We start from the raw sequence: 26,107 nt of genomic DNA, 5'->3' as shown, positions 1-26,107 counted from the left end.
TTAGGAGTGACAGATTGTTTGGTAAACGTATAGCATGTTCTATATGTTATAGTTATTTGAATGACTTTAACCATAATATGTTACGTTAACATACCAGGCACGTTCTCAGTTGGTTATTTATGCGTCATATAACATACACTTATTCAGCCTGTTGTTCACTATTCTTTATTTATTTTAAATTGCCTTTCAAATGTCTATTCTTGGTGTTGGGTTTTATAAAATACATTTACCCAAAAAATGCGACTTATACTCCAGTGCGACTTATATATGTTTTTTTCCTTCTTTATTATGCATTTTCGGCCGGTGCGATTTATACTCCGGAGCGATTTATAGTCCGAAAAATATGGTATATGTCACTAAACAGCTGGACAATGCTTAAAGTTGTTTTTTAAAAGTCGCCATGCCCTCACGTTCCCTAAGATCTTCTTCATCCATCCATCTCATTGTCCCCTTATTTAAACTGTCCACCGTGGGTGCCTGAGCTTTCAGCCGCTCAGTCCCTCATCTTTGGAACTCATTACCACCAGACCTTCGTAATTTAGACTCAATATCCCTCTTCAAAATCAAGACTCAAAACACACCTATTCCTGACTGCTTATTCATTGTAAATCTTATCGATCTTTGTTGATTTTGTACGGTGTCCTTGAGTGCCCAGAAATGCGCATTATCAGTAAAATGTATTGTTATTATTATTATTATTATTAAACATTATTTGTTAAGATAAATAGAGTGGGTGCATATTCATAGCAACAACAGGCATCATGTCCAATATCCTACTGCATAATACTTACAGACACTGCCCAATACTAACTTACACATGTTATTTTCATAACTGTTATTATTATTGTTGTTAATTAAAAGCTATTGTCATTGTGTAAATTGAAGCACTCTAGTGGAAAAGTGGTGCGAGGTAAGATTATGTGAGAGATTATTAGATTATGTGCCTTTAAACAGGCGTTACTGACACCTTTGACAAAATGTGTACCTAAATATATAAAATAAATATATCTATTAAAACGAGATATGGTGTATAACTATTTTGAAAAATGTTGTTTAAGACATTGTAGGTGAAAAAAAAAGTGTGTGGGTTCCTTGAAAGATTACACTTATTTAAACTAAAATACTCCGAAGGGAATAAACTAAGGTAGAAAATGGATGGATGGATGGATGGATGGATACTCTATAATAATACTATAATATATACTATATACTATAATAAACTTACATATTTGTCACATTTACAATTTAAACTTTGTAAAACAATTTCACATGAATTTAATGAAATGTTGGCTTTGATTGATTTGTACATGTACATGTAGGTAACGTGTGCACACTTACAAAAAATATACAAAAGCAGTCCCAGAGACAACAAAAATAATGTATATTGTACAAGAGGCAACATAAGATCATGTTTAAAATATATTTAATGAAAAAAGGATGTTTTTTACTTAAAAGAAGTGGGGGAATTTAAGTCCATTTTAAAAGATCGAGAAACCAGTTCTCTTGGGAAATGTACTTGCTTTTAAATGTAATTCTTACTTAGGGGCGGCGTGGCGAAGTTGGTAGAGTGGCCGTGCCAGCAATCGGAGTGTTGCTGGTTACTGGGGTTCAATCCCCACCTTCTACCATCCTAATCACGTCCGTTGTGTCCTTGGGCAAGACACGTCACCCTTGCCCCTGATGGCTGCTGGTTAGCGCCTTGCATGGAAGCTCCCGCCATCAGTGTGTGAATGTGTGTGTGAATGGGTGAATGTGGAAATACTGTCAAAGCGCTTTGAGTACCTTGAAGGTAGAAAAGCGCTATACAAATATAACCCATTACTTAATCGTTTTAAATTATTTTTGACCTGTTGTGGTATGACTGCTGTTTTTCTGTTGTATTGTCTTGTTGTAATTATTATTGTAATTTTGTTTGTGCCACCCTCTTTGTCAGGTCGCTCTTGAAAAAGAGATTTTAATCTCAATGAGTCTTTACCTGGTTAAATAAAGGAAATTGAATTGAAAAGTGCTAATCTATTAATTTGGTTTCCATAAAGGCGTGCGTATGCCTATGATTAAAACTAAATTGTCCTCCATTTAAGTGTGCGCTGATTTTAAATATTATGTACACATCATTGTACATGCAATATATCACTATACTGATGCACAGATTTGTTATGATGCCATTAAATCAGCCTAATGCGGAACTGACGGCATTCTACTCATAGATTGTGTAGTAGAAAAATGCGTATTATGCTTAAAAAGAGCATTGTTTACTCAACCCTAAAAAACAAGACAACATTCAAACTTGTACAAACCATAAAACCACATTTCTGACACATCTTTAAGTTTATTATGAACATTTTACACTATTTGTTAGATATCATTTATCGCCCCTATTTGAAGCTGGTAACGTCACATGCTTCACCCGTGACAGATTGAGTGAGACCTCCTGTTAACCAGGTTGTATTTGTGCCACAGGCAACTGTGTGTGCTGATGTTGCTAACATATTTAAGCAGGCTGCTAAAACCAGAACAAATTAATTATATCCAAATTGCCTCCTATTTCTAATTCAATTAGAAAAAAATATTTTGCGATATATATTGATATATATTTATTGCCCATCCGTAACTAATACAATGTTTTTCTAATCAACCCATGCAGCAAAAATAGCTTTTTTGAGGTAAGTCTCACAAAGCAAAGTACTGGAATGAAAAGTAGCATACAATCTCCATTAAACATGAAAAAAGTGTCTCTAACGCAAGCAATGAATACCTTTTTAACATGTTCGATTAAAACTCATTTATATAATAGATTGTATTCAGTCACGTGACTTTTGCATGGAAGTAAAGGAATGTGGGGGGGCCACCAAACCAATATGGCTACTGTGCAGCAACAGTAGGTGAAGTATCAGAGTACGCAAGGGGTCTAGATCTTGCCACTAAAAGCAGATACGAGCAAAAAATTATAACTATACAATGGAATCGATTCTTATATGTTATCAAAAAAGATTTGTAGAGTGATCTCAAGGACTATCTGTCAGTGGCGTTTCCAGATATGTCAAACTATCTGGTGCACCATATGTCATTCTACACAACAAAACAGATGAAAGCTTGAAAAAGCACAGACCTACAACTTCTTTGTATGTGGCTGGGTCAAGGAAATTGGTATCAAGATTCTCCCGGGTAAATAATGCATCGTTAATGTTTGGCTTGAGTTGCATTTCATAATTTAACTTTGCGTCTTGTGAGGAAGCGTCCTTGTAAACACACTGCTAGTAGCACTTGATATCTTTGATTCACTGTTTGTCATTTTCCCTCTATGTTAACCACTCATAAATATAATCGGTGGCAACACTGAAGGCCTAGCTCGTTGTGAAAGAGACGGAGAAGTGATCACAGGTCACCAACTGCATGGCCAGGTAAGTTTAGGCCATGTTTGTTGCACACGCCGTTACGAATATGCATGTTTTCTCTGTTTTTATTCAAGTATAACTATAGATTTCAACGTTGTGTATGTGCTGAAAGCTTCACTTATGATTACTGCCTTTGGTAAAAGCTCTTTTAGGTTTTGCTCACATTTGCTTTTTTTTTTATTTAGACTCGCCTAGTTGGTGCTTTACAAAACACTTGTAGCTAAAACCAACAACTCCAAACCAAGATAAAATACAAACACTATCAAGATAACACTAAAATGGGAAATACTAAACTTTAACGTATATCAAAGGAAACCTTTAACGACGTGATCACTTCAAACATTTTTTGACACTGCTCCCTTGAGTGGAGTGCTATTTGAGAGCCACATTTCTTGTTGTTGTTTCATAAAATCTTGACATCTTTCATCATTTTTGATTACTTTTCAAGGAATTCTGAAGAAACTTTTATCCTTTTCGTGATTTGAATGGTTACAATAGCCTAAAACAACGCAAGTATAGGGCATTTTTCCCCAGGACGCTTTGACAACTGGCCTCCCGCTTTGAGGCTCGCATAGTTAACGTGACGTCGGGTGAATCTATTAGAATGTGCAGGTGTACATAATCAAGTGGTACAGTAATGTAATGTTGCATGTATTAAGTAATCTCACCCGGCTTCCACAGATCAGCAGCTCGATTTCTTCAGGCCGAAAAAGGTACTTGAGTGGTGACTCATTGGTGACCATGTGGAAGCCTCTCCTGAATGCTTTGAACTGCTTCTCAACGCTTTTGTTAAGCATGTATTCCGCATACTGAGCCACAAATTCCTGCATTTCAAATAAAAAACAACAGTAATTGTATTACCGATTCCAACCAGAAAAAGAAAGTGTGCGTGCGTGGCTTACCTTTCGATTTTCATTCGTCACTGGAATTTTATCGCCATTTTCCCTTAAATCATACATAAGAGGGTTTCCAAAGAGGTCCGTCTGAGAAATCTGGAACGTAATCATCATATCCTCCTCCACACTGCCCTTATACTCAAGAAGTTCCTTTAGGCTCTGGTGCAGAATCTAACCAACACAATGAGGACAAATGCTCACCAAGGGCCATCTTACTATATAATTTTTATAATTACATAGTATATAATTTTTTTTCAGTGAAAACTGGACTCTTACAGGGTTGGCATCAGCAAGGTCCCTGAATGTTCCTTTCTTGCCCATTAGCTTTCTGTAGACAACCATTGGAAAGTGAACATCGAGGATGCAATTGTTGTAGATGGCGAGGCCGAGAACAATGCCAATCAGTGTGTACTGGCCCTCATTTTCAAACGATGAAGAGTTGAACCAAAAGAGTTTGGTGAGTTCATCATATGTGAACATCCCTGCCAGACAAAAACACACATTTCATTCATGTCAATTTTAATCATCCATCCATCCATTTTCTACCGCTTATTCCCTTCGGGTTCGCCGGGGGCGCTGGAGCCTATCTCAGCTACAATCGGGCGGAAGGCGGTTTACACCCTGGACAAGTCGCCACCTCATCGCAGGGCCAACACAGATAGACAGACAACATTCACACTCACATTCACACACTAGGGCCAACTTAGTGTTGCCAATCAACCTATCCCCAGGTGCATGTCTTTGGAGGTGGGAGGAAGCCGGAGTACCCGGAGGGAACCCACGCAGTCACGGGGAGGACATGCAAACTCCCCACAGAAAGATCCCGAGCCCGGGATTGAACTCACGACTACTCGGGACCTTCTTATTGTGAGGCAGACGCACTAACCCCTCTTCCACCGCTGCCTATCAACATTTTTCAAAACATTTTTATAAAATAAATAAATAAAACGAAGAAGCTGTTCAGTCCTTCAAAAGAACTGCAAAATCGACGGAAGCAACATCCAGATCAAACTAATCACTTTCATTATGATTTTTGATACTCTTTACATACTGGGGAGATGGTTCATCTTTTAGCATGACAACCCATGCACAGAACCAAGACATTAAAAGAATGGCTTAAGGACAACATTGTGAATGTATTTGAGTGGCCCAGCCAATCATATTGAACATCTCTGGAGAGACCTGAAAATGGCTGCGCACTGACCCTTCCCAACCAACCTGATGGAGCATGGGAGGTGGTGCAAAGAGGAATGGGCAAAACTGTCCAAAGATAGGTGTGCCAAGCATGTGGCATTGTATTAAAAAATACCTGAGGCTGTAATTTCTGCCAAAGGTACATCAACAAAGTATTGAGCAAAGGCTGTGAATACTTATGTACATGCAATTTCTTAGTTTATTTTTAATACAATTGCAAACATTTCTAAAAAAAAATACTTTTTCACATTGTCCTTATAGGGTATTGTGTGTAGAATTTGGGGAAAAATTAAATTATTCCATTTTGGAATCAGGCTGTAACATAACAAAATGTGGAAAAAGTGAAGCGCTCCAAATACTTTGCGGACTCAGTGTGCATGGTGAAGACACATCTACAATCTCCTCTGCCATTGTCTCCAATTGTGCAGTGCCACTTTCAATCCAACTTGTGCACATTTTTATACACAATCGGTCATGAGCGTAATCGGCTGTAGGATAGGTAAGTAATGGGGAAGAGATTTGGAATGCCTTTGAAAATGAAGCTTCTGTGGATCCTACTGCGTGACTATTTGATGAAAAAAACAGCAAGGTTATGCCCAGACTACTGTGAAATGTAGTTATTCAAGTAACGCCGCTACCGCCTACACACTGTCAAGCTTCATCGGAGAGTTTATAAAAGCTGGTGCGGCTTACACAGGCACTGTTTTTTTTTCTAAAACGGCTTTAAACCAGTCCAACATAGTTAAGCTAGATGTTATATCTAAAACACCCTGCATTTCAGACATGTATTATCATAAGTGACAAATTATATACCTGAAAAAAGTATTATATCGTAATAAATATAACAATATTAATCATTTGTCTTAACCCTCATAAAAAATGTGTGACGTAAGATGCTTTTAATTGTCCAAAAAGGCTTTTTCAACACAAAGTATATGTTAAGAAGTTTATACAAATCAGGCCACATACCAGCTTGGTGTTGATCTACTAAAGGTTTGCTTGTATTTAAGACATTAAAACATATTAAACATGTGCACACTTAATTGCGCATGCAATGCTGATCTACTAAGCTCATGCGCAGAGGATTATAGAGATCATCATAGAGAGTGCAATCCAGTCTGAAGTTTACATACACACATTAATAAGATTAGTGCCTAAGTGTGTTATCTCAGTTTAAACATACTTATCTCTGTGAAGTCACGGTTAACATTTTAGATCGTTGGCCAAACTATGGCTCAATTTGGCTCGATTTCTCCCTCCTCCCCCTGCCCTCGTCTACTAGGCACTCCACTCCCCCTTGCCTCTAGCATCTCGTGCCGTGGCGAAGTATTGCAAATACGCCCCTATGCATATGGATGTCGATCGAGTCTTGCGACATCATCAGCCCTCGCCGTTGGCCAGCAGTTATGTAGGCAGATGCGACAAATGTTTGTTTACTTTCAAGATTCCGGCGCATGAGATGCCGGGCTTTGCTTGTGCTCTTTATTTTTTTTGCCTGTCTTTTTTAAGAAGACTGTTTAGAAGACAACGTTTTTGGTGAAAAATGCTGGCGCATCAGTTTGCAGTATGTAAAATGTGTTTCAGTGTGTATTTGGGTTTGAAGCCAATATTTATGTGCAGTAGCAAAGGTTTGAAGCCTGACTAAATTCACTAGTGTCAATATTACGAAAAGCATTAATTATGTTTCATACTTAAATTTGTACGCTTCTCTGGGCTTCTGGTCTGCCATTTTTCTCCTTGTACTCGAAAGTGTAGGGAGGTCTGCGAGCTCTCTTTGTTTCGTGGGGAGTACTTTGCCCTTTGCTCCAACCTGGCGGATAATTTGAACGCCTCTTGATTGACGTGAACGCGCAAAACCAATGAGGGAGTGCAAAAACAAGGGCAAAGGAAGGGTATTCGAATTAAGCCTATGTCTGCTTGTGCAACACTAGGGGGCAGTTATGCTTCTCTCAGCTTGTTAAGCTGTGTGTTTTTTTTTTCAACATAAAATGTTTGCATGTTCTCCCCATGACTTTGTGGGTTCCCTCCGGGTACTCCGGCTTCCTCCCACCTCCAAAGACATGCACCTGGGGATAGGTTGATTGGCAACACTAAAAAATTGGCCCTAGTGTGTGAATGTGAGTGTGAATGTTGTCTCTCTATCTGTGTTGGCCCTGCGACGAGATGGCGACTTGTCCAGGCTGTACCCTGCCTTCCGCCCGAATGCAGCTGAGATAGGCTCCAGCACTCCCCGTGACCCCAAAAGGGACAAGCGGTAGAAAATGGATGGATGGATGTTACTTGTTGCTTTGTGCCAGTATCTAACTGGCTATTACAGCTCAATATATTTCTTACAAGCGGTCAGTAAATTTTTCGGCAATGTTGGCAAGATTTGTCGTTTTCTTTTCCAGTTGTAGTCTTAAAACAATTTTAACAGGTTTTTTGTTAAATTTGTGAATTTACACAAGCACCTGTGTAAATATTTCATGTTTCAATGTGTACACCTGCAGCTAATAGATGTGTGCGCCCAAAATATGTACAAAATAAAATTTGTCAGCTTAAAAACAGGTGCGTTCTATAGCCCAACAATTATCTCCCTTCCCTATTGTATCTTTAACAGAGATGCACACAGAAACAATGTGGCTACAGCTAACAAGAACGAGAACAAGAAGTTTGTTCCCAAAAAAGGAATAATATTGCCAGTGGTTTGAAACTAATTTGGGTTTTTGGCAAAGTTTGTTTAAAGCCAAATGCAACAAAAGGCAGCAGCACAATAACCTTATTCCTGTATCATAAAGTGGATTAAATAGATCCTGATAGCTTGCTTTGGTGGACTGAAAACAAGACATTGCTGCTAACATTACTTTTAAAACATTCATGAATGATGACATCTAAATCGTGTTTTATGGGCATCAGTAATACTAAATATACCAGCCTATTTTTTAATGGAATTTTAATACAAAAATTCAGCTTTATGTCATGGTTTTAAAGTGCAATGTTCTGCCTCCTTAAACAGTTACTGTATGTGTTTTTTCATTTACCTTTCAAAAATTTACTTTAGTGGCGGAAAAAGGTTTGCTTGTTGTTTAAATGCCCTTCTGGCTTTGTTTTCTGCTCTTGTGAATTTAAGGGTAATTAGTGTCTGATGTACAATATCAGTAAGACTTTTTTTTTTTTTTTACCAATATCTGGGTTGAAGATCTCCTCAACTACAAGCTGGAAGAACTCTTTGGAAACGCCTCCTTCGTCAACACCTTGCTCCCCTTCAAACTCCACATACAGCTGTTTCTTAAGGTCTGCAGGATTCTCCATTGCGATCATTTCCAGCTGTAAAGGATATTTCTCCAGTTATCAACACGATCTTACAAATCACCAGCCTCTTTAAATTGGCAGAAAGGAGACACATACCCTGACCAGAGCATCGTCGATGATGTGGTCTCGGCGGACCTTCAGCCTCAGATACGGGTTGGGCTGTTGGCCTTGCACCAGGCTGTAAAGCACCGTAATGCGGCGTTCGCTGTACATACGGATGCGGTTGTCGTAGTACAGACCCAGGTTCTTGGTGACAGCATTCAGGATGAAGGGGCATGTCATGAAGGAGAACTTATTTTCGGTTTCTACCTTAAAGAAAGTATAGTCTTTGTCCATTTCTAGGACCTCGTTCAGAGGCTCATTGACAAACTCTTCGAAGAGAATAAGTGGCCGCCGGCAGTCGTTGGTGCGGATGCCTAACTCAGTCTCTAGCGGGTCCACTCGTGGACCCTTTTTGTTCCGCCTCTCCTCACTTCGTAGCTCCTGCAGAATAAATTCACTGGACTCCGGAATGGGCTCCTCATCTTCGTCTTCGTTGTGCTCTGTATCAAGGTCACCACCAAGTACATTTGCATAGTAAACGATTTTCAAGCACCTGGTCGCTGCCACAACGGCATCATCATCGTTTACCAGGTTGCGGCTGTTGAACTCGTTGCTAATGACTTTGTAGGTAATGAGCTGCTGGAACGTCTCCACCATGCGCCTAATGTGCTCAGCGCTGTAGTGTGACCACAGTCGAGAGAGTTTGGCCTGAGCGGCCAGAGGGAGTTTACTCATGGCTTTGCAGAATTGCGGAAGTGCAATCTCCAAGTACTCTGGGCTGTGGAGGTTGCTGTTCTCCATCACTATAACAAACAGGTTTAGGTAATTTGGGTCACGAGAGTACACATTATGGTAGGTTAGGTCACACTCTACGTTAGGTGAGAGGTAGACCAGTGCATTCAAGAAAGCAGCTTCTATCTTCTCATTAGACAGGAGCCGTTCGTACACGCGTCGTACAGCTTCGATGTCCACTGAAACCTCGTCAGGGGGAAGCTTTTGGATATCGTTGTACCCTGATGATCCCTCTCCAAGCCTTAATGAAGCAGAGGTCGGGGAGTCCTCTTCCATAGCTGTAGTAGAGCAGGCAGCAGCCTCCTTCTCATCTTCATCTTTGTCCTCGTCTTTTTCTTGTAGTGACTTGAGCTCCTCCTTGGTGTGAGGCTTGGACCCTCGGAAGCTCTGCACCAGGCCCTCAGCGCTGGAGAACACACGGCCGATTACTCTGATGAGAGGGGAGTAATCCTCCTTCTCACCACAGATGTCCAAAATCTCATACACTTTCTCCTCTGTCAGGTAATTCACATCTAGAGACAGAACAGACGAGATTAAACACTTGACTGCAAAACTACAATGACATTCACAAACAATAATAAACCTCAAATCTGAATATTTAGCAAAGTTGGTCATATTTAGGTTTTTAAGAGTATATTGTGTACATTACATTAACATTGTCACTTTCATGGATTTTTGAAGGTCAACTATTGTTTCATCATGGCTTTAAAGCGACTTAAAGAGTGCTGCATCTTCACTGAAATACTTTTTACGAGTTAACCAATGTAATTTTTGGCCCATTTTGTTTGAAGCATATAAAAGCTGCCTGGTGCCTAATAATTCTGTACACCTTGGTAAAAACCATGACTATGACGATCACACGAGCACCACGCAAATATGTTTCCTGTATGTATGCATGGACCGATATTTGATAAGTCAATTAACCAACGATTAATGAAAATTAAGTCGATAAATTTTCTAGCATCGATAAATCGCTATGTGCATACTTTAAGAGCATTTACGCTTTTCGTCGCTTTCAGCAGCTACGTGCTTTCGTACCATGGTGAAATGAAAAGAAGGAAGTGAATCCTCTTGTCTTCATTAAGTGTCTTTGACTTTTTGTGCAGCAAGGCCTTGTAGCAGCTAACATGAACTAAATGATCACAAAATCAAATGCCACCGCTCAGTTTAAATTCGATCAACACAGAGGACCCAGTTTGCCGAATGTGCGCGAATACAACAAACCTGCATACTCACTTGATACACAACTACCTGACAGTGTACACTCACTTCGCGTTCAATGAACAAGCCATGTCAGTGTAAACAAAACAGTGCAACATAGTGTGCGCTAACAGAAAGTGTGGTTAGATACATTGCCAGAGACATCCATCCATCCATTTTCTACCGCTTATTCCCTTCGGGGTCGCGGGAGGCGCTGGAGCCTATCTCAGGTACGATCGGGCGGAAGGCGGGGTACACCCTGGACAAGTCGCCACCTCATCGCAGGGCCAACACAGATAGACAGACAACATTCACACTCACATTCACACACTAGGGCCAATTTAGTGTTGCCAATCAACCTATCCCCAGGTGCATGTCTTTGGAGGTGGGAGGAAGCCGGAGTACCCGGAGGGAACCCACGCAGTCACGGGGAGAACATGCAAACTCCACACAGAAAGATCCCGAGGCCGGGATTGAACTCACGACTACTCAGGACCTTCGTGCTACCATTTATTATTTATTACTATACGAGCATTTCTAAAAGCTCTGCAAACGTTTGACAGACATTTGTCATTTTTCCATGTCAAAATCTGCCAGAATTAAGTTTTTTTTTTGCATATGACTTGTCATAACATCAGCTCATACTTAAGTGTTTATATGGTTACTCTGATTTTTTTGTTTAAAAATGTTCTAACTTGTTTATCAGTTAAGTAAAGTATAATTGTACTTCTGCCTATATGTTCAATATTGAAGTGAAACTTTGTCAATACTTTATTTAATGTTTTGCTTGTGTACCGGTATATTTTTTAGTCCCTCCCCCGACCCCTCCATAACATACTTTTTTGCTTTAGTTGTAATTTTTAAGTGGAACCTTTTGCTGACAGACAAAGTATATTTTATTGTTATTTGTTTGTTTTATTTAACTTGGAGATTTTCAATCAATCAATCAATCAATCAATGTTTATTTATATAGCCCTAAATCACAAGTGTCTCAAAGGGCTGTACAAGCCACAACGACATCCTCGGTGTCATTTTAAAGTTTACTTTCCAATGACAATGTTAAAATAGACGAGAAATACAAGTTTATTGCATTTGAAAGGACATACATGCATTATTATTATGTATTATCATTACATCAACGGTTAATTTGGTCCCATAAAAATAATGGCAATAATATAGTTTATTGGCAATAAATTGTAGGTCACTATATTGTCAAGCAAAATTTGTTATTGGCCAAGGCCTACCTGTATGTCACTCTGGTACAGGTTAATGTATTGAAAGTCAAGCACAATGCTGTATAGCAGTGGTCCCCAACCACCGGGCCGCGGCCCGGTACTGGTCCGTGGATCGATTGGTACCAGGCCGCACAAGAAATAAAAAAAATGAAATAAAAATAAAAATGTTTTTATTTTTTTTATTAAATCAACATAAAAAAACACAAGATACACTTACAATTAGTGCACCAACCAAAAAACCTCCCTCCTCATTCACACTCATTCGGACAAAAGGTTTTTTTCTTTCTGTTATTAATATTTTTGGTTCCTACATTATATATCAATACAGATCAATGCAGTCTGCAGGGATACAGTCCGTAAGCACACATGTTTGTATTTTTTTATGAAGCGACAGCAGAGAATGTGCCATCTTCCGTGACTGAGGACGTTTTGGCAAAGCAGAGTGTGGTGCAAAATTTTGTGGAGAAAAATCCCCCAAACGAAGCTGTTGCAAATCTTGTCAGCAGCCTTACAACACATTGTCCCAATTTAGGCTAGTCTTATACCACAGCTAAGCCGCATTCATTTTGCACAGATGGGGTAGTGCAGAACAGAAAGTACGAGACATAATCAAAATAAATCCGGTTGATTTTCAGAAAAAAAATCTGGGTAAAAAGACAAATCCAAGCAAGTTCACCTATCTTTTCCTTCTCGAGTTGGATATTCTGCCTGTTTGTGTTTTAATTCCACATACAAATTGTCTTGTGCAAATGTGCGCAATTTCATCGTTGAGAACCGGTCGATAACGTCACTACTCCTGTCTGGGGGAGCAGAGCCGTTCTGCACTCTGCACGCAGGCAGTGAGTCTTGACGGAACACGTAGCAAACTCAAAGACTCTGTAATTCAGGGGTTTGAAAAATGCCAAAAACAGACGTGTCTGGATATTTTTGGTGTGGTACAAGGATCCAGTAAAAGACAGCGGAGTAAAGAAACACCAGACAGAGGTTAGACACCATCTAAAGTCAAACTCCTGGCCTAGGGAGGGATGTCATTTGGCCAGCAGGACCATTTGAAACTCAATGTGCATTTGGCCCGTACAGCAATTTTCAGCAAATAAAAACCCTAGATATTAAGGCTTTACAATTTGGAGAAAAAACAATTTTCTCTCCACCCCCTGTGGCCCCGAGAGGATGGCTGGATGGATGGCTGGATGGATGGGCTGGATGGATAGGCTGGGCAACGTGCATGCAAATTCCGGCGCTTGTGACGGTGAGACAAATTAGGAGCTAATGATTGGGGGAAAAAACATGTCTCCTAGAAGTTTGGGATCTCACCATGGTTGCTACTTTTTATTTGTCATAGAGCTAGTATGTCTAATCAATAATCTCTAAACTAAAAAAAAAAAATAAGGCCATATGATTTTCAAATTCACATAATTAGCCAATAAAACGGAATCAGCTGTTAAACGCAGAATATTAGGAAAATTGTGTGAGTGAAATGTTGTCATTGTGAGGAAAAGGAATATTTGTTTAGGAAAATAATGTGTCCGATACTGCTCTTTCATCCCCGAAACACTCAATCACCATGTCCTAAACTAAACGTCGATAATGTCGATACGGTCACTTGAAACAGCGACAGCACAGCACACTTTCCCCCTTCACAATAATAGTGCGGTGCGCTAACAAAAGAAAAATGTCAAAAAATTACCTTACACAAGCATAATGTACCGGTACTTAAAGCACTTATTGATACATTTACACAATTATTATGCTTTGACATAAAATACAGGTCAAAATTGTCCAAAAATGTATTGCTGGGTTGCATTGTTTCTTCTTCTTTGCAGCTTAATTCACATGATGGTCAATCAGCTTGAGCGTATCATTAAAACAAGTGAAAGTGAGTGTAGATATTGAGCAGAAAATGCCTTATAGCTGTTCTGTTCTTTGGTGTTCGAATTGTTGGTTCAATCAAAAGTATTATTTTTCTTGATTTTCATAAGAAAAACTAAAAGTTTAGTTGTTTTTTTGCAGGAAACAAATGCTTTTTTTGACACGGATGACCACAATATAACGTCTTTGGTGATATTTGTTAGCATCAAGAGAATATCCATGATTGTATTAACGAGATGAGTAAAGCTCTCGTAGGCTTAACAGCATATACTGAATGTTGATATTGCTCACAAACATTGCTGAACAACAGGAACATCAATCCATCCATTTTTTACCGCTTGTCCCTTTCGGGGTCGCGGGGGGTGCTGGAGCCTATCTCAGCTGCATTCGGGCGGAAGGCGGGGTACACCCTAGACAAGTCATTACCTCATCGCATGGCCAACACAGATAGACAGACAACATTCAACAGGAACATGTATGGCTAAATAATGAGAGAACATACGAACTTCACTCCATAAAAATAACTGCAGACATGAACTGTTGATGAGACTAATATTTCTAGCAGGAAATCACCGGCAGAAAAACGTATGCTTTTTCTCATTAGCGTCACGATCCCAGCAGCACGGCACTCGGTACGGCAATCAAATATGTTATTTATAGTGATGCACAGATAAGTCCTGTATTTCACCAATTAATGCTTATTTTGTGGACTACTCAGATGTAAAGACATGATGTGCCTCTAATCTTTCGTTCCTCTAAATACCGATGAAGTGAGGTCGTAGCGAGCAGCAACGTCTTGGTGATGATAAATGGTTTAAATCTTACAAAAAATATTTTTCTTAAGAGTGTAAAAATCCACTCCATCCTATTTTAAATATTTGTTTCATTGTGGCTTATATATTTGCCTCTAAACCTTTAAAAATTCGCCCAAATCTGCACTGATTTAGGTAAACAAACAGTAGCCTAATGGGGCTCTAGACAAATGCCTGAAACCTGGAAGTGCCCGGATGTGTCTCTTGTTCTCGTGATTGCAACCCAGCTATTGCACCAATAAATCTGATGATTTTTGCTTTTATTCAACAAACATTTTATAAAATTGTGTTTGACACAAAAAGCACACACTCTACGGTGGTAAAATTTGTGAAAAAGGTAAAACAGATTTAAAAACAATTAAAATGTAGAAACTGAAATGTATTGTTTTTATAATGCTATTGTTATTTAAAATGATTGTTTTTGCTAATATTATTTTACTTGTTGTAGTTTGTTACTAATTGGTATACATTTTTTAAACTACATTTAAAGTTCAGTTTTGCTGGTACAATAAATATTGATGTTTTTAAATTAATGAAAAATTGTGTAATTAATCGTGATTACAATATTAATCAAAAATAATTGTGATTATTATTTTTGCCATAATCGTCCAGCCCTATTAAATATATGCTTACAGCGTGTGTATAAAACGTTGTTAGGGGGTTTTTATAGTACCTATAGGCGGAATAAAGCAAATCACGTTACCTCCATTGTGAGCCACCTTATACTTGTTGTATATTACAAATTAAAATACATGGAATAGAATAATATAAAAAGAAAGACATGATCTAACATATTGTGTTGAAGTTTGGGGAAATGTTTAAAAAACAAACATAGACCCAATAATTAAACTTCAAAAAAGGGTAGTTAGAATAATACACAATGCGTGCTACGATGAACCTACCAATCCAAGTTTAATGTGTTAAAATTTTCAGATATTGTGTTTTTTAAAAACAATGGAAATTGTGTTTCAAGGAAAGAACAACAGCCTTTCCAGCTTGTATTCTTGGGTTATTTAAATTAAGAGGAGAAAACTATAATTTACGGGTATATTGATTTTTGAAATATGTAAATTAAGAACGAATATAAAATACAAATGTATTTCAGTTTTAGGAGTTAAATGGTGGAACAAGCTCAGTGATGAGATGAAGACATGTACTGTAGTTCTTTGTTAAGATTTAAGAACGCCTTGAAAGGTAAAATAATGGAAAATTATAGAATATAGCACCGATTACTTTCATCCCATTGATTTTTTGAACGTTGATGTTCCAGGCAATCTAATTTTCAGTGAATGTATAGGATAGGCGAATGTAAGACTTGGCTTCAGCCTATTCCTTTTTCGGTCATTCTTTTTCTTTTTGTGTGTGTATGTGTATGATTGTTAATATGTGTAATCTGTGCTGTTAAATTGATCACACAAAATGGTTGATTATATGACCGAAATAAAGTAATTTAATTTCATTGCTAAAATTCACAACGTGTGCAGTTTCCCTTCAAAAAAAGACCTTGGATGATTCTAATCCACATCTAACACATTCCTTCAACAAATCAACAATCAAAAACAAACAAAAAATAGAAAACAAATTTGAATGTGCGTCAAAATTTACATAGTAGAGTATAGGGTTTTATCCTTGTCACATGCTTGTTTAACTGACCTTTGAAATTGTCACGTACAGAGTGGACATCCTTGTTGTTCGTCTTGGTATTGCTGCACGGCAAGTTGCAGTGAGCGCTATTCTCCAAGTAGGCCGAAGCCGTACCTTTCTTTGAGGGGTGGGGGTCGCACAGTTTTGCATTGACCTTGTAGAGCTCGAGGGCTTTGACTGCTGCCGCATTGTTGTCCATGCGATGGAAGCCATTTGATGAGGCACACCATGGGTTGGAGCACGATTCATTCCCACAGCCCTCAGTTAACTGGTGGTAATAGCGCTCTATTAGATGCTTAGCAGCTGCTCGCTTCCTGCTTACAGTAACAAAAGAGTAAGAGCAAAACATTTTGCAAGTTTAGTGTGAAATGGTTTGCAATTTTAACATGAAGGTCTGATCTTATTCATGAAATTTAGGATGGTTTGAATGTGACTTTGACGATGACAACAAAACAGACAGTTACAATCGACAAATCATTATACCTCCCAGTGGGGCAGCAAAATATATCGTTTCGGCATCATCATCGCAATGTACAGTACGTGTCACATGCATGTCCTGCGTTCTGAGGACCAAATTAACTCACCGTGCGTGTGCCTTATACACAGGCAATAACAATGTTTCCTGGGCTCTGTGTGTGTGTTAATTTTTAAGATAATGTTCAGTTTTAAGTTCAGTTCAGTTTTAGTTTATTTCAAACATGCATACAATACAATTACAATGTAATGCATCTCATATTTGCAGTTGTTTCAATACAGCACGTCCGAAAAGGAGTAGGAAGAAGCAGAGTTTATTTAATCCTTCCTCTTTTCATATCGTAGCAGTTTTATTCCATGTCTTTGTTTTCTGTTTGTAACAGAACAGTGAAAAAATAAATAAATATACCATAAGTAAGTAAGTAAGTAAGTAAGTAAGTAAGGCAGAGTCTCCTGTAAGAGAGAGTTTCAATTCCCACCTCCGGAAGAACTTTGAACACGTCACGAGGGAGGTGCTGGACATTGAGTCCGAATGGACCATGTTCCGCGCCTCTATTGTCGAGGCGGCTGATTGGAGCTGTGGCCGCAAGGTAGTTGGTGCCTGTCGTGGCGGTAATCCTAGAACCCGTTGGTGGACACCGGCGGTGAGGGATGCCGTCAAGCTGAAGAAGGAGTCCTATCGGGTTCTTTTGGCTCATAGGACTCCTGAGGCAGCGGACAGGTACCGACAGGCCAAGCGGTGTGCGGCTTCAGCGGTCGCGGAGGCAAAAATTCGGACATGGGAGGAGTTCGGGGAAGCCATGGAAAACGACTTCCGGACGGCTTCGAAGCGATTCTGGACCACCATCCGCCGCCTCAGGAAGGGGAAGCAGTGCACTATCAACACCGTGTATGGTGAGGATGGTGTTCTGCTGACCTCGACTGCGGATGTTGTGGATCGGTGGAGGGAATACTTCGAAGACCTCCTCAATCCCACCAACACGTCTTCCTATGAGGAAGCAGTGCCTGGGGAATCTGTGGTGGGCTCTCCTATTTCTGGGGCTGAGGTTGCTGAGGTAGTTAAAAAGCTTCTCTGTGGCAAGGCCCCGGGGGTGGATGAGATCCGCCCGGAGTTCCTTAAGGCTCTGGATGCTGTGGGGCTGTCTTGGTTGACAAGACTCTGCAGCATCGCGTGGACATCAGGGGCGGTACCTCTGGATTGGCAGACCGGGGTGGTGGTTCCTCTCTTTAAGAAGGGGAACCGGAGGGTGTGTTCTAACTATCGTGGGATCACACTCCTCAGCCTTCCCGGTAAGGTCTATTCGGGTGTGCTGGAGAGGAGGCTACGCCGGATAGTCGAACCTCGGATTCAGGAGGAACAGTGTGGTTTTCGTCCTGGTCGTGGAACTGTGGACCAGCTCTATACTCTCGGCAGGGTCCTTGAGGGTGCATGGGAGTTTGCCCAACCAGTCTACATGTGTTTTGTGGACTTGGAGAAGGCATTAGACCGTGTCCCTCGGGAAGTCCTGTGGGGAGTGCTCAGAGAGTATGGGGTATCGGACTGTCTGATTGTGGCTGTCCGCTCCCTGTATGATCAGTGCCAGAGTTTGGTCCGCATTGCCGGCAGTAAGTCGGACACGTTTCCAGTGAGGGTTGGACTCCGCCAAGGCTGCTCTTTGTCACCGATTCTGTTCATAACTTTTATGGACAGAATTTCTAGGCGCAGTCAAGGCGTTGAGGGGATCTGGTTTGGAGGCTGCAGGATTAGGTCTCTGCTTTTTGCAGATGATGTGGTCCTGATGGCTTCATCTGGCCAGGATCTTCAGCTCTCGCTGGATCGGTTCGCAGCTGAGTGTGAAGCGACTGGGATGAGAATCAGCACCTCCAAGTCCGAGTCCATGGTTCTCGCCCGGAAAAGGGTGGAGTGCCATCTCCGGGTTGGGGAGGAAACCCTGCCCCAAGTGGAGGAGTTCAAGTACCTTGGAGTCTTGTTCACGAGTGGGGGGGAGTGGATCGTGAGATCGACAGGCGGATCGGTGTCGGATCGTCTTCAGTAATGCGGACGCTGTATCGATCCGTTGTGGTGAAGAAGGAGCTGAGCCGGAAGGCAAAGCTCTCAATTTACCGGTCGATCTACGTTCCCATCCTCACCTATGGTCATGAGCTTTGGGTTATGACCGAAAGGACAAGATCACGGGTACAAGCGGCCGAAATGAGTTTCCTCTGCCGGGTGGCGGGGCTCTCCCTTAGAGATAGGGTGAGAAGCTCTGCCATCCGGGGGGAGCTCAAAGTAAAGCCGCTGCTCCTCCACATCGAGAGGAGCCAGTTGAGGTGGTTCGGGCATCTGGTCAGGATGCCACCCGAACGCCTCCCTAGGGAGGTGTTTAGGGCACGTCCGACCGGTAGGAGGCCACGGGGAAGACCCAGGACACGTTGGGAAGACTATATCTCCCGGCTGGCCTGGGAACGCCTCGGGATCCCCTGGGAAGAGCTGGACGAAGTGGCTGGGGAGAGGGAAGTCTGGGTTTCCCTGCTTAGGCTGCTGCCCCCGCGACCCAACCTCGGATAAGCGGAAGAAGATGGATGGATGGATAAGTAAGTAAACAAATATTAAATACATAAATAATCATTACCTATTTTTTTTTAAAGGTTCAAGGTGTTTATCATAAATCTTCTACTTTGTACTTTGTGAACACTTGTAGTTTGAACAGTCTATTAAACTGTATAATATTAGTGCTTTGTTTGATTTCATTGCTTAATCCATTCCATAATTTCATTCCACATTTGGATATGCTAACGGTCCAAAGTGTTGTACGTACATACAAATGTTTTAAATTACATTTTCCTCCAAGGTTGTTTCTTCCCTGTGGTTGAGAAAAAATGTTGTACATTCTTGGATAGCAAGTTATAGTTTGCTTTGTACATAATTTTAGCTGTTTGCAAATACTCCAAGTCTATGAATTTCAATATTTTTGATTAAATAAAAAAATGGTTTGTATCTTCTCTATAACTGACATTATGTATTATTTTAATTGATTTTTTTGTAACACCGTTAGTGAATGAAGCACACATTTGTAGTTGTTTTCCCATATTTCTACAAATACCTCAGATATGGTAACAATATTGAGCAGTAGAGAATATGGATTGATTTTAGTTCCAGAACATAGTTTGCCTTATTAATTATTGATGTGATTCTTTCTACTTTATGTTGTATATTTTTTTACATGAGGTTTCTAATTCATTTTATCCTCCTTTCTATTTGTATTAGCGCTTGACTTTCCCTTCTACTGTGACCGAATAGCATTATTTTTGTTTTACTAAGATTCATCAATAGTTTGTTTTTGTCAAACCATCTTTTTAATTTGTTCATTTCTTCTGTTATTTGTATTAGCTTCTGTGTGTTCTCTCCTGAACAAAACACAGTCGTGTCATCTGCAAAAAATACTTTACAAATAAACTTTAAGTCCTTTGTAACTTTACAAATGTAATTTATATAAGGATTGAACAATTTTGGTCCCAGTATTGATCCTTGAGGTATTCCACAAGATGATTTCAGCTCAGTAATTTGTTCTCCTATTTTCACGTATTACTTCCTTTTGGTTAAGTGGCTTCCTACCCAGTTCAACACTAATAACCCTTTGATGCCATACCGTTCCAATTTGATTAAAATATTGATTGTGTAAAATGTTTTGTTAAATCCATAAACACTGCAGCAGCAGAATTGTTGATATCTATTTAATTGGTAATCTCTTCCGTGATATCGATTAATGCCATTGATGTTGAAATTTTGGCTTGTATCCATATTGGTTGTCAGTGAGCACATTGGTCACTCAGCTTATCAGGGAAGCCAGGGAGAACAAGGGGAACTTGTTCACAATCATTATAAAAGACATGACGACGGATGGATTTAAAAAAAATGCATTCTAAATATTAAAAAAATGTAAATAAAGGGCTCCATTATTTCACCCATAAAATCTGATAACCATTCAAAAAGCGCCAGCAATACGCCATTTACATTTCGTGATTTTAATATTAACCTTTATATTATTAGTGATATTGTTTTTATAAGCTTTAAAACAGACAATTTATAGCGGTGACGTGATAACTTACTGTGTGCCATTGTTTACATTAGGGGTGTCAAACTCAAATACAGAGTGGGCCAAAATTTAAAACTGAACAAAGCCGCGGGCCAAGGTTGAACAAATTAACCTTTTAATAGGGACCCAAACAAGTTTTGCATTGAATATTGAACAAGCAAGGCTTATATAACTTTATAGTGACTTGCAAAATCAAGTTTCAAATAATAATAATAATTAAAAAATATCAATGGCATATCAAATACAATTTAAATTAAAATGTAATGCCTCTTTTCTATTTGCAGCCTTCTGAGGTAAATATCAACATTAACTTTTTCCACAGGCTAATAAATTTGAAAATAAAATAACAATGAATAAACCAACCATTCAGGACTTTAAACTGCTCAGTTTGCAACACACTGATCTAATCTGATGTGCCCAAGCCAGATACCTGGCATCTTTTCTTGGATGCTAGTTCATTAATGTCGGGGCTCAGGCTTTGAGCTGAGGCAACCTTCATTATCGAACGAAGGTGTTCATCAGTCATTATATCTTGTAGTTCACCCGGATCACAGTCTTGGGGGCGTGCCTTAAAGGCACTGCCTTTAGCGTCCTCTACGAGCTGTCGTCACGTCCGCTTTTCATCCATTCTAACAACGTGCCGGCCCAGTCACAAGATATGTGCGGCTTCTGTACGCACACACACGTGAATGCAAAGCATACTTGATCAACAGCGAATACAGGTTACACTGAGGGTGACCGTATAAAGAACTTTAACACTGTTAGAAATATACGCCACACTGTGAATCCACACCAAACAAGAATGACAAACACATTTCTGGAGAACATCCACACCGTAACACAACATAAACACAACAGAACAAATACCCAGAACCCTATGCAGTAGTAACTCTTCCGGGACGCTACAAAACACCCCCCCGCTAACCCAACCCACACACACACACACCTTGTAGCGTCCCGGAAGAGTTAGTGCTGCAAAGGATTCTAGGTATTTGTTCTGTTGTGTTTATGTTGTGTTACGGTGCGGATGTTCTCCCGAAATGTGTTTGTCATTCTTGTTTGTTGTGGGTTCACAGTGTGGCGTATATTTCTAACAGTGTTAAGGCTGTTTATAAGGCCACCCTCAGTGTAACCTGTATCGCTATTGATCAAGTATGCATTGCATTCACTTGTGTGTGCGTGCAGAAGCCGCACATATGTGACTGGGCCAGCACTCGTTGGACTGGATGAAAAGCGGACGTGACGATTTTCGGAAAGGGCACTGAAATTTGGGAGTCTCCCGGGAGGGTTGGCAAGTATGAGAATTAGCGGTGAATGCGGTGTTACCGCGGCACCGCCGCTGTATATAATCGGCGGGCCAGCTCTAGTGTTAATTTGATATCACCTCAAGGGCCAAGTGAAATTACACGTCGGGCCAAATTTGGCCTGCGGGCCAGAGTTTGACACCCATGGTTTACATCATCGAGTGGTCTGCTGCTTTCTTGTTCCTACATTACATTTATACTTACATCATGGAGGTGTTTTTAGGGGCTTTATAGGCAGACCTGAATGGCTCCCACAGGCCTCCTTGTTGGCGAAATTCTGATCGAATTGATTAAATATTTAAAATGCATAAACAAATAAAATAAAATAAAAAAACATCCGTCGTCATGTCTTTCATAATGATTGTGAACGATGGGCAAAATTCCAAAAAAAGTGCAGTTCCCCTTTAAGTCCGGTTCCACTTCCGTTGACGACTTCTTGTCATGCTAATGGTCGCTCGGCAGCGAAGTGAAGCCATTGGTGTTGTTAGCTTCCGCTGCAAGCAGCAGCTCTAAAGTGTTTTTTTCATGTACCTTGCACCAGCCAGAGCTGCGTCAGCATTTCTTGCAGATCACATGTGTGGTCAGAAGCGCTGACCACACATGTGATGTCAATGTAGAGGTCATTGTAAATGTATATCTTATTATATAGATATACATACATATACATAAATCCATCCATCCATTTTCTACCGCTTGTCCTTTTTGGGGGTGGGGGGATGAGGGGGGGCAGTTTTTTAAAAGACGAAATGTGCATGACAGCGGGTAAGGAATTGTCTGTAGCACAAATTTGGGGAAGGTTACAGAAATATATTTGCTGCTTGGAAGGTCCTAATGAACACAGTGGCCTCCATCATCTGTGAATGGAAGAAGTTTACAACCACCAGGACTCTTCCTAGAGCTGGATAGGTGCAGCCTATCCCAGCTTCCTCCTGGACAAGTCGAGAAAAATAAATGTATGTCTACCCCAAAAATGCAAATGATTGGGACAATCATTTGCATTTGTGTAAATGCCTTAAATTGGGACAATAACAATAAACATTACATGCGATACAATTGTGCAACTATACCCATTCCAGCTGGATGTGAGATAACATACTAATCCACTCTACAATTTAAAGTCAAAATCAATATTGTGTTTGTATTATAGGTTATAAGGTTTCATCAAAAAATAGACACTTCAGAAAAAGAAAATGACAATCGAAAAAGGTGGATGGTCATCTTTAGTAGCATTCCCACCTACTGAATGCATACATTATGTAAATGTTTGGGAAAATTACTTACATTCGGCTTGCTTCTGGGTTTTCTACTTCAAGCTCGTCGTTTTCTCTGATAGAACACAAAAAAGATACATACAAACAGATTAATAAAAGAGGCCCCAATGTTATAAACACAACACTCAATAAATAAATATTGTTTAATCTTGATTCAGTTTAATATTTAATCTTAAAATCAATTAGGGTAATTGTATTGCAGATTATAAGCATCACTTTAAAAGTGTCTAAGTGCAATCGCGAGCCGTCCGATTCCAACGTTAGCCTTTGGCTAAATTGGAATATAGTACACATGCTTTAATTCATTAAAAAAAATAATTTTAAAAGACATCAGACAGAAAACGAAAACGTGATAATAGGTGGTCAAAGGTAAGATGGATAATGTGTAATTTAGGTGACATTCTGACCCCTGATTAGCAAGCTGGTGTAGCAAAAGCTGTACTAACGACTGTATTGATTATTAAGAATAACCATTAATCTAGCAATGGTTAGGTTACACGTAGTTATACATCTATATTGGCACCAGATAAAACGTAAATTAGAAGTGTGCGAATAAGGAGGAAAACAGAACATTCCTTTCTACCAAACTAGCCTGCTACAGCTTACAGCTAGCATGTCGGCATCCCCGACACTTTCCTAGTAGCGAACCCACCTGTCAGCTCCTCCTGCTGGGCTAATGTCGGCCTGTGGTGGCGCACACTCACAGTCCTCCTTCGCGTCGGGATTCATACGAGACTTTAACCTCACTTGTTTGGAATTGGGATGCGGTAAATTACTGCGTCAAGTCATCCACAGATTGATCGGCACGACTGTTGCAATTTACACGTACAGTTTGAGGCAATTTACAAATAAAAACTTCATTCATAAGCTTCCAGCTAAGGGATCTCTACGAAGCCTGAGGTAAGCAGCCATCTTTGGCGTCACTGTCAGCCCACTGCCCAGAGTGCACTGCGGCTAAGCAACACCGTCTACGCTTGATGGAATGCATGAAACATTATTTTTTGTTTGTTTGTTTCCTTAAATTGAACACAAAATCTATAACAATAGGGCATAAAGAAGTAACAAACAATAAAATTATGGTTTATGGTTTAAGTTTATTTCGAAACATGCATTCAGTGACATTATGACACATCACATATTTCCAGTTTCTCTTTACAGCATGTTCAAAAAGGAGTAGGAAGAAGCAGAACTTATTTAATTCTACCATTTTTCTATTCCACAGCAATTACTAACACATTTAATTAACTTCCTTTTCTTAACCTAACTCCATATATAATACAGTTCTCAATAAATAGTTGAATACGTTTTTATTCATATAAAACGATGAATAATATTGCAGTAAATTATTACTTTTCAATATTTTTTATTCAATAAATCTAGGCTCTGAGTGTTCTGTATTATTCTGTCTGACCGTTTTTTGTAACACAATTAGTGAGTTAAAGGCCTACTGAAATGACATTTTTTTATTTAAACGGGTAGCAGATCCATTCTATGTGTCATACTTGATCATTTCGCGATATTGCCATATTTTTGCTGAAAGGATTTAGTAGAGAACAATGACGATAAAGATCGCAACTTTTGGTATCTGATAAAAAAAAAGCCTTAATTGCCCCTACCGGAAGTAGCGTGACGTAGTCAGTTGATAGCCTCCTCATATTTTCCTATTGTTTTCAATGCAGCTAGAGCGATTCGGACCGAGAAAGCGACGATTACCCCAATAATTTGAGCCAGGATGAAAGATTTGTGGATGAGATTTGTGCAAGACATATCTTTTTTCGCTCTGACCGTAACTTAGGTGAATTGTTTTTGTTTGCGGATGACTCTGCCTTGCTGGTATCCGGCAAGGACAAGTCACAGGTGGAGAAAATCCTCAGAGCTCTGTAGAACTTACACCTGGCTCGCTGACAACAAGCTATCCATACACTTGGGTAAAACAGAATCCATCCTGTTTGGGTCCCACATCAACCTCAAGAAAGTCAATGACTTCACCATAAAAGTGGGTGACATTGTTATCAACAGGAAAGATGAGGTCACCTACCTAGATTCCATTCTAGAGGCTAACCTTTTCTGTGATAAAATGGCAACCAAGGTAATCAAAAAGGTTAACCAACGAACGAGATTTCTCTACAGAATCTCCTCTCTGGTCAACAAAAGCACCTTGAGGATTCTGGCGGGAACTCTCATTCAACCCTTTTTCGATTACGCATGCACCTCCTGGTACCCTAGCACCTCCAAAACCCTCAAATCTAAACTCCAAACATCTCAGAACAAGCTAGTCAGGTTACTGCTAGACCTCCACCCCAGATCCCACCTCACTCCTACCCACTTCTCTAAAGTGGGCTGGCTCAAGGTGGAGGACAGAGTTAAACAACTAGCACTGAGCCTAGTGTATAAAATCCGCTACACCTCCCTGATACCGAAGTGCATGACCGCCATAACCACAACACCAGGGGGAGCTCCACTAACCACGTTAAACCCAAATTCCGAACTAACAAAGGTCTTAACTCATTCTCTTTCTATGCCACATCAATGTGGAATGCGCTCCCAACAGGTATAAAAGAAAGGGCATCTCTATCCTCCTTCAAAACCGCACTAAAAGTTCACCTCCAGGC

General features: G+C 40.0%; 1 protein-coding gene across 1 annotated transcript in view; it reads right to left on the bottom strand.

Moving 5' to 3' along the window:
- ube3a (ubiquitin protein ligase E3A) overlaps nucleotides 1-24,451 on the bottom strand; it is a 31,472-nt gene extending 7,021 nt beyond the window's left edge. The window contains exons 1-8 of the mRNA XM_062054099.1: nucleotides 24,148-24,451; nucleotides 23,506-23,550; nucleotides 16,380-16,684; nucleotides 8,873-10,122; nucleotides 8,647-8,791; nucleotides 4,568-4,773; nucleotides 4,298-4,462; nucleotides 4,064-4,219 (exon numbers count right to left, since the gene is read on the bottom strand). Coding sequence (XP_061910083.1) covers nucleotides 4,064-4,219; nucleotides 4,298-4,462; nucleotides 4,568-4,773; nucleotides 8,647-8,791; nucleotides 8,873-10,122; nucleotides 16,380-16,684; nucleotides 23,506-23,550; nucleotides 24,148-24,224 — 2,349 coding nt within the window. The 5' untranslated portion in view covers nucleotides 24,225-24,451. The remainder of the gene's footprint in view (nucleotides 1-4,063; nucleotides 4,220-4,297; nucleotides 4,463-4,567; nucleotides 4,774-8,646; nucleotides 8,792-8,872; nucleotides 10,123-16,379; nucleotides 16,685-23,505; nucleotides 23,551-24,147) is intronic.
- Between the last annotated feature and the right edge of the window lie 1,656 nt (nucleotides 24,452-26,107).

The sequence above is a fragment of the Entelurus aequoreus genome, linkage group LG07, assembly GCF_033978785.1.
Source record: "Entelurus aequoreus isolate RoL-2023_Sb linkage group LG07, RoL_Eaeq_v1.1, whole genome shotgun sequence".
NCBI lineage: Eukaryota > Metazoa > Chordata > Actinopteri > Syngnathiformes > Syngnathidae > Entelurus > Entelurus aequoreus.
Note: the sequence above shows the minus strand (reverse complement) of the source record. Positions and strands in the feature narration are given on the sequence as shown.